General features: G+C 42.6%; 1 protein-coding gene across 1 annotated transcript in view; it reads left to right on the top strand.

The window, feature by feature from the left end:
* Nucleotides 1-13,785, top strand: part of MCM3AP (minichromosome maintenance complex component 3 associated protein) — a 619,735-nt gene that overhangs the window by 186,051 nt on the left and 419,899 nt on the right. The window contains exons 8-11 of the mRNA XM_069225490.1: nucleotides 887-1,084; nucleotides 1,692-1,960; nucleotides 2,465-2,627; nucleotides 5,960-6,117. Of these exons, the coding sequence (XP_069081591.1) occupies nucleotides 887-1,084; nucleotides 1,692-1,960; nucleotides 2,465-2,627; nucleotides 5,960-6,117 (788 nt within the window). The remainder of the gene's footprint in view (nucleotides 1-886; nucleotides 1,085-1,691; nucleotides 1,961-2,464; nucleotides 2,628-5,959; nucleotides 6,118-13,785) is intronic.

The following is a 13,785-nucleotide window of genomic DNA, read 5'->3' as shown; positions in this document are numbered from 1 at the left end:
AGGGATCCCCAAACAGTCCCTGATTTCAAACCGAACTCCATTAGCTGTGATCACACCTCTTGCAAATTTATTTTATCCAATTATTACGACATGGAGAGAGTCACAGCTACCGACACCTGCCAATCAGGTTGCTTGAAACATGTTCTTTTAAACGAGGAAAAGGGTGGTGACCTTCAAATGGTTAAAGGAACTGTTGTCATGGGATTGGCTGGAGAAACTCCTCATAGCTCCGTTCTGGCTGGGGTTAAGGGGGCGGCGGGTGGTTGGGGATGGGCAGAGGAGAGAAAGTTATTTTTCTAATGATTTTCACTGTTGTTTGAACACTGATGCTGGCAGGAAAGTGTCTGATATTGATTAACCACATATCAACCCTCCCTTCTTCCATCATTGCAAGATCTCTTTTGACATTACATAATTACCAGCAGTATGCAAGCAGCCTTGCAGTGCCACATCTCACTGTTGGCTGGTAGTCAGTCCCCTCAAGGGGAATCATATAGTGACTTTACAAACATAGTAAGAAGATGGTGTTGAAAACCAGTGCATTTGCAGGATTCTCTTCATAGCTCATTTAAGCAAACAGAGTATGCAGGTGTGTAGCTCAAGCCATGCTATTGCCTGGTGTTAATGTTAAGTTATGTTTCCATTCTGATCACCAGATTTCAGCAAACCGAAGTTAAATTTATGGTCATCCAGCCCAAATACAAAACACATTAGTAATGGGAAGAAGTAATGGTAGACCCACTAAAAATACTTGCAGGCCAGCAATGATTCTGAAATGAGGCAGTTATTTGGTTCCCAGAGATGTGATTGAATGAAAAGGCAAAAGTAAGATTAGAATGACACCTTGCATGCTCTGCACTTCTCATTTGTTCACCTCTTTCCTCAGGTAGACCATGCTGCTGCAGTGAAGGAATACAGCAGATCATCAGCAGACCAAGAGGAACCGCTGCCCCATGAATTGCGTCCCACACCAGTGTTGTGCATGACCATGGACTATCTGATCACGCATATCATGGATCAGGGCAAGGACAATTACAGAGAGTGGTACGACTTTGTGTGGAACCGTACCCGGGCAATAAGAAAGGTATGTGCTCTCACCTTTACTATCCACGTCTCACTACCATCTTTGAAAAAATTCTTCAAAAGATATGTTTGGTTTCTGGGCCTCTCATTGAGTCTAAGTAAGAGCATGTTGTGTAAATAAAAGGGACTCTCGAAATATTTTTGAGCAGAGAAGCACATGATGGAGCTGGAATGTGTATGCTGGCTTTCAGCAGGGAAGTGTCTCCTAGTTAGGATATACTAAAAGTCTGCGAAGCTGAGCACACGCTGTTCATTTGGCAGGTTAAGTGCATGCTGTAAAGGTAAGACGAGGTAATAAATGATGAGGCTGAGAAAGTGTGCAGAAAAAGACAAGACAAACTGAGTTTCATGTGCTAAGTGCTTGCTGTGAGTCTGTCCAAGAAAGTGTACGCTATGAGTCTGAGCAGAAGCATGATAATGCGTCTGCCGAGATAGGAGCACAAGCCTTGTTCAGTGGAGGTATGACTCTTGTGAAATACCCACATGATTCCAGATGCCTGCCATGCCAAGTATACTAGCTTTATTAATTGACATGTTAAGAACTATTTTGTAAAAAAACACATGCAGCGTTCTATACAAGCATAACCCTTCACATTTATTCTTACCAGGATATCACACAGCAGCACCTGTGTGACCAAGCGACTGTTTCTCTTATTGAGAAGTGCATGCGCTTCCACATACACTGTGCCCATCACCTGTGCGAGGAACCTCGGTCTGCATTTGAAGCCAAAATCAACTTAGAAAACACGACTAAGTGCTTGCAGAGCCTGAAGGAGATGTACCAAGATCTAGCCAACAAAGGCACCCGGTGCAGCTGTGAGGCAGAGTTTAGAGGCTACAGTGTCCTGTTGAATCTGAACAAGGGTGACATACTCAGGTGAGCAACTTTACATTATTGTGTTTATTTTCCCCTTTAGACCACGTAATCGTAAGGACCTGTATCCTTCAGCCAACAATATACAGTATTGGGTGACTTCTGCTTTCTTTATTCATCATATGGCACATTTGATTGTTGGTATCTGGCAGGGATTTGTGAATTATTCCCCTGGTTACTGTTGAGAATGGGATGGGTGGGGAGTGGTCTAAAATTAGCAGCTTTTATTTGCTGAGGGAAGGATGTACTTAGAGAAATTGTTTGCTGTAATCTTAAAGTAGGGAGACTCAAGAGAATGAATATAGCTGAATTTGGTCACTGAGACAGAGTCCTATAACACTGAACTGCTATGGACCTTTATGGGTAAAAGATGTTTATATCCCTTCCATGATAAAGTGGCTAAGTGTGGAGAAATATCTTTCTACATCATGGTTTTTTTATATGATTATATGAAGCAAATGTTGTTCACTGTAAGTAACCTCTGACCTTTGCACCTCTTCTTTCTAGAGAGGTGCAGCAGTTCCAGCCTGATGTCCGAAACTCACCAGAGGTCAAGTTTGCTGTTCAGGCCTTTGCTGCATTCAACAGCACAAACTTTGTGCGATTTTTTCGCTTGGTGAAATCAGCTACTTATCTTAGCGGCTGCATTCTGCACTCTTACTTTAATCAGGTAAGTGGAAAGTTGCAGTGTGTGGATATCAAAAGCTGCCCTTGAGAGAACATGAGTTGTTCTCTGCCCTCTACCTGGGTTTTTGTACGTGGTTTCTCCCACAAAAGGCTGACTCCTTGTCCCAGGCACAAGTCATCCTATTCAGATTTAGCTCCTCTGTGACAAACTCAGACACGTTTGACCAAGTGTTACATCCTGACTAATTGACAAGATGGTGCTATGGCCCTGGGATGAATGTGTGTACATATATATATATATATTCGATGGCATGTGTAACTGCAGATACACATGCTGTGCTCTGTTCCTGCCATCTAGTGTTGGGCTTGGAGTGTTACAAGTTGTTTTTCTTCAAAGAAGTCTTTTCGAGTCACGGGACCTGGTCGGCCCAACCACACCCGTCGTCGAACACTAATGGACCGGACCCCTTTCCGTTTCTGTCCTAAGTGTCACGCAAAGTATCCTTATACAGACCAGCACCGGGTCTGAAACCTGTGTTTGTCACCTGAAAACAGAGAGGATACTTGTGAAGCTTGCCGAGCGTTTCGAGCCAAGAAGACCTTAAGGGATCGACGCACAAGACGACTACAAATGGCGTCGAAGCCGAAACAACATCTCTACGTCGAGGAGGAAGAGATGAGAATTTCCATCCAAGAATTGGACTCGGATGAATCCGACAGTGATCGACCTTCGACGGCGCGGCAAACAGTGAGTACACCTGCCCCGTCCCACACCCAGGGTCGCACCAAAAAAACCAAGGCCACGGGGACGCCACCGCCAGAAGGCCATGGCTCAACCCACAGAAAAGAAGGTGACCAAGTAACATCGGCACTGAAAAAGGCCAAAGATTTGCCAAAGACTTCCAACTCCGGTTGAGAATCCAGCACCGAAAAAAGTCGGCATTGAGTAATTGAGTTGGGCAAGCCGCGGAAGAGCTTATTGGAACTGAAAAACACAATTTCAATGGGAATTTCGGTACCGAAAAAAACTGCTTCGGAGCCGAAATGTTTTTTCTACCCTGAAGAACAAGTGCTTTCTCTGCAGCTCAAAGAAAGACACAGATTTGATCCAGAACTGTATTTAGAAGAACATGACCAAACACAGCAAAGGTTACAAATCCAGAAGGACACAGGGAAGATACAAACCATCCCTCCACTCAAGTCCAAAAGAAATCTGCCTTTTCAAGAGACAGAGATGCAACCGAAAGCCAAAGTGGTTAGAGATGTCACCACCACCACAGTTCTCACCACAAACATCCCCACTGCAGTCACCACAATTGTCACCAGTGGGTACACCGATTGCGCAGTCACCCACCCACACATACTGGGATGACTCAAGATGATGCGGATCCCTGGGATCTATACAACCCACCTATATCGGACAACAGCCCAAAAACGTATCCAACCAAGCCTTCGCCACCAGAGGACAGTGCAGCATACATGCAAGTACTAGCCAGATCAGCTACGTTCCATAACGTAACAATGCACTCAGAACCGGTGGAGGATGACTTCCTATTCAACACTCTGGCATCTTCCAAATACATAAACATAAAGTGGTTCTCCGTACAAATCCCAAATTCCTACCAAAGGTCATATCGCCATTCCACCTAAACCAAACAGTGGAACTCCCAGTCTTCTTTCCACAACCAGACTCAGTAGCCGAAAGAGCCTTACATACATTAGACATAAAAAGAGCACTAATGTATTACATTGACAGAACAAAACAATTTCGTAAAACAAAACAATTGTTCGTAGCCTTCCAAAAACCTCATGCAGGTAATCCTATATCCAAACAAGGCATTGCCAGATGGATAGTTAAATGTATTCAAACTTGCTATATTAAAGCAAAAAGAGATCTACCTATTACACCAAGAGCGCATTCCACTAGGAAAAAAGGCGCCACAATGGCTTTTCTGGGGAATATACATATGACAGAAATTTGTAAGGCAGCCACCTGGTCTACGCCTCATACATTCACGAAGCATTACTGTGTAGATGTGTTAACAACACAACAAGCCACAGTAGGACAGGCTGTATTAAGAACATTATTTCAGACAACTTCAACTCCTACAGGCTAAGCCACCGCTTTTTGGGGAGATTACTGCTTATTAGTCTATGCACAGCATGTGGATCTGCAGCTACATATGCCACCGAACGGAAAATGTCACTTACCCAGTGTACATATGTTCGTGGCATGAGACGCTGCAGATTCACATGCGCCCTCCCACCTCCCCGGGAGCCTGTAGCCGTTATTAGTTGAATGAAAATTGTAAATTTGTAAATAAATATTATTTTAATACACATTATGTACATACATACCTACTCCATTGCCTGGGCACATCTAGTATATTCACAACTCCTACCTCACCCTCTGCGGGGAAAACAATCTAAGATGGAGTCGACGCCAATGCGCAATGGAGCTGAGAAGGGAGGAGTCCCTCGGTCTCGTGACTCGAAAAGACTTCTTCGAAGAAAAACTACTTGTAACACTCCGAGCCCAACACTAGATGGCAGGATAATGCACAGCATGTGAATCTGCAGTGTCTCATGCCACGAACAGATGTACACTGGGTAAGTGACATTTTCCGTATATCTGTAGAATGAGCTGATTGAAGATGCAACATTGTTTTGCTGAAAGAAACATCTCTTTTGTTTTCAAATTGAAAGACAGGAGTCAATAAACTTTTCTATAATTAGCTGCTTCTCATCAATGGAAATGATCCTACACTACTAACAAATACGGTCAGTGGTCTAGTAGTGAGAAAACCAGGCCAGATTATACTACTGGCTGCTCCATGCAATATTACCAGTAATAGCCATCCCTGCTCATTAGGCAGTGTTACTACTAGTAAATGTAATATAATGTTTTATCACTACTTGAGCAATAATAACCACATTAGCAGTAGCTTTCTGGTACCAAGAAAATAACATTGCAACATTGTCCGTTCTTAATCCAAAAAAGAAATGCTTCACTCCTTGTCCCAAAACATGATCCACTAAATTCCTTATTCAGCATGACTACTATGCTTGCAAAATCTAGTTCCTACATGTCTTTCTTACATTGACTCATGTTGAAATTTTCCATGTAGTATAGTTGCGCAACTTGTTGCTTCAGGACTTATATCGATACAGAACCTCTTGCAAACCTTGGGTCTGGTGCTCTGACATCCAGTGCAGCTAGAGGGCAGCCCACTGTTGAGGATTGAAGCTAAAAGAAACAGTGAAGGCCTTCCGTGCGTTGCAATCACTACATGGAGCAAGTGCACTTGAGCTTTTGAAATGTGCTTACAAAGGAAAATTCATTACAGTATGTACTGCTGTTCTGTTGTCTCCTAGATTCGCCGAGATGCTCTCATGGCTTTAAATATTGCTTACACTAGCAACCAGAGATCAACCGTCTTCCCTGTGGAAACTGTGGTGCGGATGCTTCTCTTCAGAGACTGCGACGAAGCCTCCGATTTCCTTGCCTCATATGGTTTGAGTGTATCTGATGGGTATGCTGCCAGGAGAATGAGTTTTATTGTTCCGTTTGTTGATGGGTTTGGGGAAAATAGGCCCAAGTATTTTTTAATATGAGTAAGCAGCATTGAGAAAGTTGGAGCCAAAGCTTGTTCTAGTAATCATATTGAGGAAGTGTGGGGACATCCTTGGTAAGAATGTTGTGGGTGTTATTTGTCCTAGTTTCCTATATCGAGAAAGCATGTGGCACTGTTTTCTAGGGGATAGGGTGTTTTACATATTTTTTTTAACATGTATCTCAACATGGAAAGTGATCAAATATAGTGATGATTGTTGGATGTATTGAAAAGCATACATCCTTTGTTCTTTTGTTGCAAAGAAAGTGGTGAGCAGATAGGTGCATGTGTTATTTTTTTAGAACCTGTTATTGAAGAGCTCTGTATTTACACAAACGGACGCAAACAGATATTTGTTGTGTTATGACATATTAGTTACATGCATTATATATTCTGAAAAGAAGGGTACAGGAGAAATGAAAGTGAGACACTTGAGAGTAAGTGAGAAAGGAGCTTATAAGGAATGAGAAAGCACAAGAAGGAAGAAGTTAGAAATTTGAATAGGTGTGTAGGAAAGGACCTCTTTTTGAATGATACCCCTCCTTAAAGGTTTTTGAACCAATGCTGCTGGTTTTTCAACTCTGTAGTACACTGGAGCCTGCTGTCTAAGCCCCAGTTCATGTGCACGATGAGCCTCAAATTATGTGTATAATTGACTATCACCTGAATGGCTCATTTAAATAACTTGTATGTCCTTAGTACATGGCACAAGATAGCCAGGGCTAGTAAGTTAAATGTCACTATGCGACTGCAGCACTTAATTGTGTAGCCACTACTGTAACAAGGTGAACATTTTACTCTAGTCCTGCCACTTCAGCCAAGTCAGGCAGCCTTAAACCTGCTAATTCAACACAGCAAAATAAACTCTTTTGCCAGGTCAAAAACCTTCTTTTTTTAATATTAGTAACCCACAACTAGTGAACGTCTGGGTAGCCCACTAGCCAGGGTGCTTAATATTAAAAAGGACATATTTCCTTTGTACCTTACATGGCCTAACAGTGAAAACAAAAAATTGCTGTTTTCACTAAATCAAGAAAGGTTGATTGGCTAACTTTGAGTTTCACTAGCCACACACTAGGAGCTACCTTTCATTTGGGACCACCAAACATGTTATTTCAAGGTATCAAATTGCTCATTATATTAATCCTAACTTATTGCTGAGATTTGATTTAATGTAGCGTTTTATAGAAAGATGACTTTAGAAAGTCACAACTTTGTTGCCCAAAACTTCGGTAGCCTTTCATATTTATCTGCAAAAGTTGTCACTCAAGGCAACATGCTGCCTCCCTGCTAGGAGATGTGAAGCGCTCCCAGGAACAGGGAGCAAAAAGAATTGAAGAAGGGAGGAAGTGTGACCTCCTCCAGCAGGATAACCTCAGAGCATTGGCCATCAGTGGCCCAGCTTCAAAAAGGCTACGGCCCCAATGAAGCAAAATGGCATTCATACCTTCATCTGCCTGCCCCTTTGTGTACGAAAACAGGCTGACATCTTCTCCAGAGGGGAAAAAACCTGTTGCAGAATTAATTTTTCATTAGGTGTGGCTTATTTTGTTGGGTTCTACACAGGGGTGTGCCCAGGGATCCTCATGCAGGAAGAAGGTTTACACCATCTTGGTTTATGTTAGAGATTAGTATCCTGGATTGTTTGAGTGCCAACCCCCCAGGTAGTGACAAAGCAGGATGGGTTGCCTCGTGGGAACTTTTGCCATATTGGCTAGCGAGTCCTCTCCCACAAGCGAGAAAAATAGAAAATAGGCACTCCAGGCCCACAGTCCAGAGAGAACTGATGGATGTGAAAGAAGACTGAGGAAGAACTGCCCTGCTGCTACCTGTACCTAGTAAATAGATGTTACACCAAAGACTATACTGCACCTGCTCAACCCGAGGACAACGCAAACAAAGTACTGAGCTTGCGGCGTCCACTTGTGGAGAAGTTGCCTGTGTGTACCTAAACAGAAGGAGTGTCACCAAGAATCAGTTATCTGACTCACTGTTGCAGCTACAGGGCCACAAAAGCTGAAGGAAGCCTGTTGTGGTAGAGCGCAGCTGCCTAGGATTGTCTGCCCTGCTGCTGGACCCTGAAGGGCCTGCTGGGAGACAGTCCTGACCTGCCTGAGGCATCCCCAAGTCTCTGGGACCTGTGGACGTTGTGGAAGTGGACCCTTGCCCCCCTACAAGAAAGAGACACTTGTGGACAACCGCTGAAGAACACTGTAGCTGGAGGCCAGTTGACAGGTGGTAACTGGACTTCACTGGGGCATCGTGGGAAATCAACTCCTGAGGCCGGAGATAACCCCTGAAGTTCATGGACTCCGGGTGGCCCCAGGAACACTCAGTGCATCTCTTCCACAGCTCCTGCATCTTCAGGACTCTTAGCATCTTCTCAACACCCTGCATATCCAGCATAAGTACCACTTCTTGGCGGGAACCGCAGACTTGGTGAAATCATCTGCAAGGACTGTAAGACTGCTAGACCCGACAGTTAACTGTCTCATGTGCCTTAGTGGTCCCTGTGACAGACTACCAACCCGTTGTGGCCTATCCAAGAGAGGATTGATAGTCGTTTTAGCCCATTTGCTTAGAAACCACAACTCTGACTACAAAGATGTATAGGAACTTAAAAAAATTTACTTACTTTTTAAAAATCATATCTCCTATTCCCCTCAATAGCTTTTTGTAATTTTGGTAACTAATTTAAGATAAAAATACACTGGATTTTTAGAAATTGGTATTGTTTTTTTTATTGCATCGTGATTCTATCTTACCTTCCTTTGACTAATACTGACTGCTGTGTGCCACAGCTACTTAGGACTTGCAAAGAACCACAATTTATCTTTTTAGCGCTAATCTGTTTTTGGGATCTGTTGTGCAGTAGTTCAAGATCTATTGATACAGGCCTACTGGCATCAACAAGAAAAGTGAATAATTATCAGTGTAGCAGAATTATGAGAAATCTTCTTGGCCCTTCAGGCATGTCTACACTTGTACAAGCTTATTGACTGATCGAAATGTAATTTCATCATCGTACAAATAGTAAAACAATTTAAGATAAAAAACAAAATTAAAAATAACTAATTTAAAAAGTCTAAAAAAGAAAAAGACAAAAAATAAAAAATTAAAAACATTTCACATTTAAATAGTCTCTAAAGTCCTGCGTTAAACATTTGTTAAAATAACTCTGAGTCCCAAGGCTATGGACACTAGCATTTTTAATAATTGCTTTTGTCTGAGGGACCATGTTGCTAGAAGACATTTAGAGATTGACACCAATACTTTTTGCGATGTGTCAGTTTTACAGATCCTAAAAGCAAGTGACCGATCTGTGAGTAGTAGGTTTCTACATAGTGGAATGATCCACCTCCTTCTTGGCTGAAAATATTTGGGTCAAAAAAAGAGATGGTGTTCATCCATTTCATCAATGCCTACAAAATCCGCAGCTTCTGCTGCGATCTGCTGCAGCGTGCAATAAAAATATTGGTAGGGAGTTTGCCATATCTAAACTGCAGAAGCAATCTACTGGTGTACAGGAGTTTAATAGGTGTAAGAATTCTTCAGCATTAGGTGCTGCTGCATAGACTAAAAGATTATTGATCAGTGTGCCTTTACCATTTCCCAGCATAACCCGCAGATTAACCATCTCCCAATAACGATGCTTAACCTTTTGTGCAGCTTCAGTCTTAATAGTTGAAGGATCTCTTCAAAACTCCTGCAGGCCCAGATCAAGCCATGCTTTCCTAATGTAATTTAACTACTCAATCTTGAACATCCCTAGTGGCGATGTATTAATTGGCCAAGACAGATTCTATAACTTGAAAGTTCCCTAGTAATCTAACCCAGTATAACAATGGTCTTAATGCTGCCAGCTCAATAACTGAGTGGATTCCAAGGTTAAGCCTAAGAGGCATGAGTGGAGTACCCTTCCCTTGTCCCGCAATGATTCTAAGGAAATAGTCTTCTTTAACACCCAGGTTAGTCAAATTACAATAGACCCAAAGTTCTGCACCATATAGGTCTCCACCCCTCGCCTGCATTTTATACATATCAACCACCAGGTTAACTGGAAACAACTGTACCATTTTTTTGCTAATCTAATAATATCCCCAGCACAATGTCTAATAACCTGGGTGCCAAGACTCGGAGTCTGCCAAGTAGGCTATTTTGGAGACCCTTTGAGTACCTCACTATTCATTATAATTGGACCATGGAACCTCTTCTTTTTGAATATATCATCAGCTTGGTGTTCAAAGCATTTACTTACAAGCTCAAATCCTTACAAAATCCACAGAAACAATTCAATACAGTTTGGGATCCCATTCTTATTTTGCTTAGTAAAAGGGTATTGTCTGCATAGAATAAACCTGGAATTATCTGGGCTGCTAGGGAAGGGGTCTAATTGATACAATCAACTAACTAGCCTATTCAATTATTGTTATAAAGCAAGAATAGGTTGGGCACCAGGACACAACCCTGCTGAACCCCATTGCTGACAGCGACCGGATCCATTAGCTCACCCTTATTGCCGTACCAAATTCTTGCATAACTCCCTTCATGGAGGGGTATGAAACATTTAGTAAATCTTTCGGAACCCCCATCTCCAGAATGGTAGCCCACAGCTTCCCTCTAGGTACTAGGTTGAATGCTGTGCAGATATCGATGAACACCCACATGCAAGTCTCCTCCAGCAAGATCTGTGGTCTTCCACTTAATTTGCATGAGTCTAAAAACTTGATTGATGCAGCTAATAGCGTGTCTAAATCCTGCCTGTAGGTTTGAGATTACATTTTTGTTTATCCAGTCCACCAGTCTATACAAAAGTTGTTTACAAAAAGCCTTCCGGAAATATTCCAGAAGGCTTACTGGACGAAAAGTTGCTGGATCAGTAAGGCCTCCCTTTTTAAATATAGAGACAATTTCGGCCCCCTTCCACGTTTGAGGAACTGGTGCACCAGCAGCGATTGCATTAGTGATCATGTTAATCTATGGCACCCATATACTAAAATTGTATTTGTAAAGGTCGCCAGGGATTCTGTCCAAGCCAGGGGCCTTCCCTTTCTTAAGGGAATTAACAGCTACTTCAGTTTATTACTATGAAACTTCAAGCTGAGCTACAACAGTTTCTGGGGACCCCAGGTTAGTTTCTGAATAAGGAGAACTAGTATAAAGATTGCTGAAGTGGGCTACCCATTCACTTGGAGGTATAGTGGACCCAGCTGGTGACTGGGGCTTGCCACTCCCCCTCCTAATAAGCCGCCAAAAAGTTATATGGTCATGATTACTGGAAGCTTGATGAAGGTCAGCCCATAGATTATCTTCCCGTTCTCTCCTTGCTTGATTTAATTCATACCTGTAATGACATCTAGCAGCTCTAATCTCCCTGGTGACCCTGGCCTTGATTGCCACTAGTAACATTTGTTTAGCCTTCCTGCAACTTTGATTAAACCACTCGTTTTACATGGCTGGCTTCTCAATCTGGAAGGCCCATGCATAAAATACTCCCCCATAGTTCTGTTATTATATCCAAATGCTCTGTTATTATATTTTTACTGTTATCTCAGTGCTTCAGCTTCACCTCCATATGAACAGCCAACAACTCATATAAAGAGGCTACTGTCTCCGATAATTGATTGACTACCTCACGTTTTACATTCCTACCATTACTGCCCATTTTGAGTTGCTGCTCATATCCCCTAAGATTGGTTGCGGGTGCTGGTGCAAAAAGTTTGTTAATAAAGCAAACTAAGGGGTCATGGTCACTTACATTCAATGGATGCACCACCTCCATGTCAGTCATGTATTCCCAAAGTCTGATATCAAACAAGACATAATCAATTTGACTACTGTATTGCCTGCACCTAAATGTAGAGGCCAGATGGCCATCAGCGGGTGAACGGCCATTAATAGCATGAAGACCATGTGCCAAAGTAATATCTAAAGCCAGTAGAGTGGCAATTGTTAAAAATCCTTTGGGGGGGGTGGGGGGGGCAATTTAATCTCTGGAATATCCCAAATAAAGTTTTCCTCTGGGGTTATATCCTGGGCTATCAGGTTGGGCTCAAACGTAAGATTAAAATCTCCCATAATTATTGTGGGATGAAACCCATTACGGCCAGTAAGGAGAGCTGCCAATAAATGCAATGTAGCTGATTCACTGTTTTCCCCTACACTTCTGGTACATAAATTGACAGTATAGAAATCCCCCTACCCAGGGAAAGTACCAGCCCTCGTATATCGTTAGATTTTAAACATAGTTCCACAACAGTGCAAATTAGGGTCACACTTATCCATACAAGTAAACCTACATGCTGGAATTAATTAGCTCTTGTACCCATTTCTGTAAATAGGGTTGAGGGCCCAAGTTTCCTAAAACAGGCATATTTGGTGTTAATAAGTAAATCCCCCCTGGCAGGATTATCTAGTGTAGGCCCAAACCCTGCTATATTTCAGCTCAGGATGCCCATCCATAGTAGTTACATGATCAAAAGTCAATACTCCCCTCATCGAATCAGGACTTTCTGTCTGCTGTACTGTCAATGGGCAGCTACCCGAGATAAAAGGATCGGTTACACTTATGCTAGGGGGACTGCGATCTTCCTAGTGCATCTGCATTTAGCACAGTTGGCACTATCGAAACAGCATATGTCTGCTCAGCACTGGTAAACTGTTCATTGGTACAAAAGTTCAATAGACGCTTCTCTATATGCTGCGGGTTAAGAGAATTTGCCTTACTCTCACCCTCCTTTCTGCCTAAAGTAATGGTAGGGTAATCTTGAATAAGTCGGTCTACTTCCTCCAACATATCAAAACGATTATGCAGGTAAGGGAAAGAACCCATTGTTTCATTGAAAACCAATTGAACGGGAATTTACACTACATTGCAACTTTGGTGGTAGAAAATTAGTTTGTGTAGCAGTGTTGGCTGATATATAACAATAAACGACAAGGGGACAATAACAGACATCCTACTCTGTGAATATACCTCATCCTGAAGCAACTTTTATACCAAATAAGGGTCTTTAAAATTGACAGTTACGCAGTCCCTCCATGCAGTCTGCCTAGCCTTTGCCCAATCCACCCCACCGTACGTGTAAACAATGTTTTTTTGCCAGTTTTATAGGGAAGTTCTAATTCTTGATGAACCAACTGAAACATTTGTTGGTTAAAGCCTCTTGTGTTTCTTTCTATCCATCACGCAACTTGGGGACCCCCAATAAAACATATAGAGAGGAGGCCGGGGTAGGTTACTAACTGACAGATTGTTAGTTTGGAAAGTATCAGTACTTTCTCTGGCTCTTGTCACTTCTTGCAGACTAGGAATAAACCCCTTGGAGCCCCCCCTCCCCCATTGGGGGAGGTAGGCTGATGCTAGAAGGTGCAGCTATTAAAGCAATTTGAGGTTCTCTATTGGGACAGTTCGGATTGCAACACTTAGAAGGTTCAGTAGAGGGGCTATGCGTGGTCTCTGGCCCGGCTGCAACAGCCAGACTGGAAACCTGCTGTAATTGCGATCGTTTTCCAAGAATGTCTTCATACATTTGCTCAATTGTAGCGAGTCACACCAAAATGGGGGAAGGTTCCATCTTAAGTACA

Source organism: Pleurodeles waltl, chromosome 3_1 (genome assembly GCF_031143425.1).
Source record: "Pleurodeles waltl isolate 20211129_DDA chromosome 3_1, aPleWal1.hap1.20221129, whole genome shotgun sequence".
Taxonomy (NCBI): Eukaryota; Metazoa; Chordata; class Amphibia; order Caudata; family Salamandridae; genus Pleurodeles; species Pleurodeles waltl.
The sequence above is the reverse complement of the archived record's forward strand: the minus strand, read 5'-3'. Positions and strand labels throughout refer to the sequence as shown.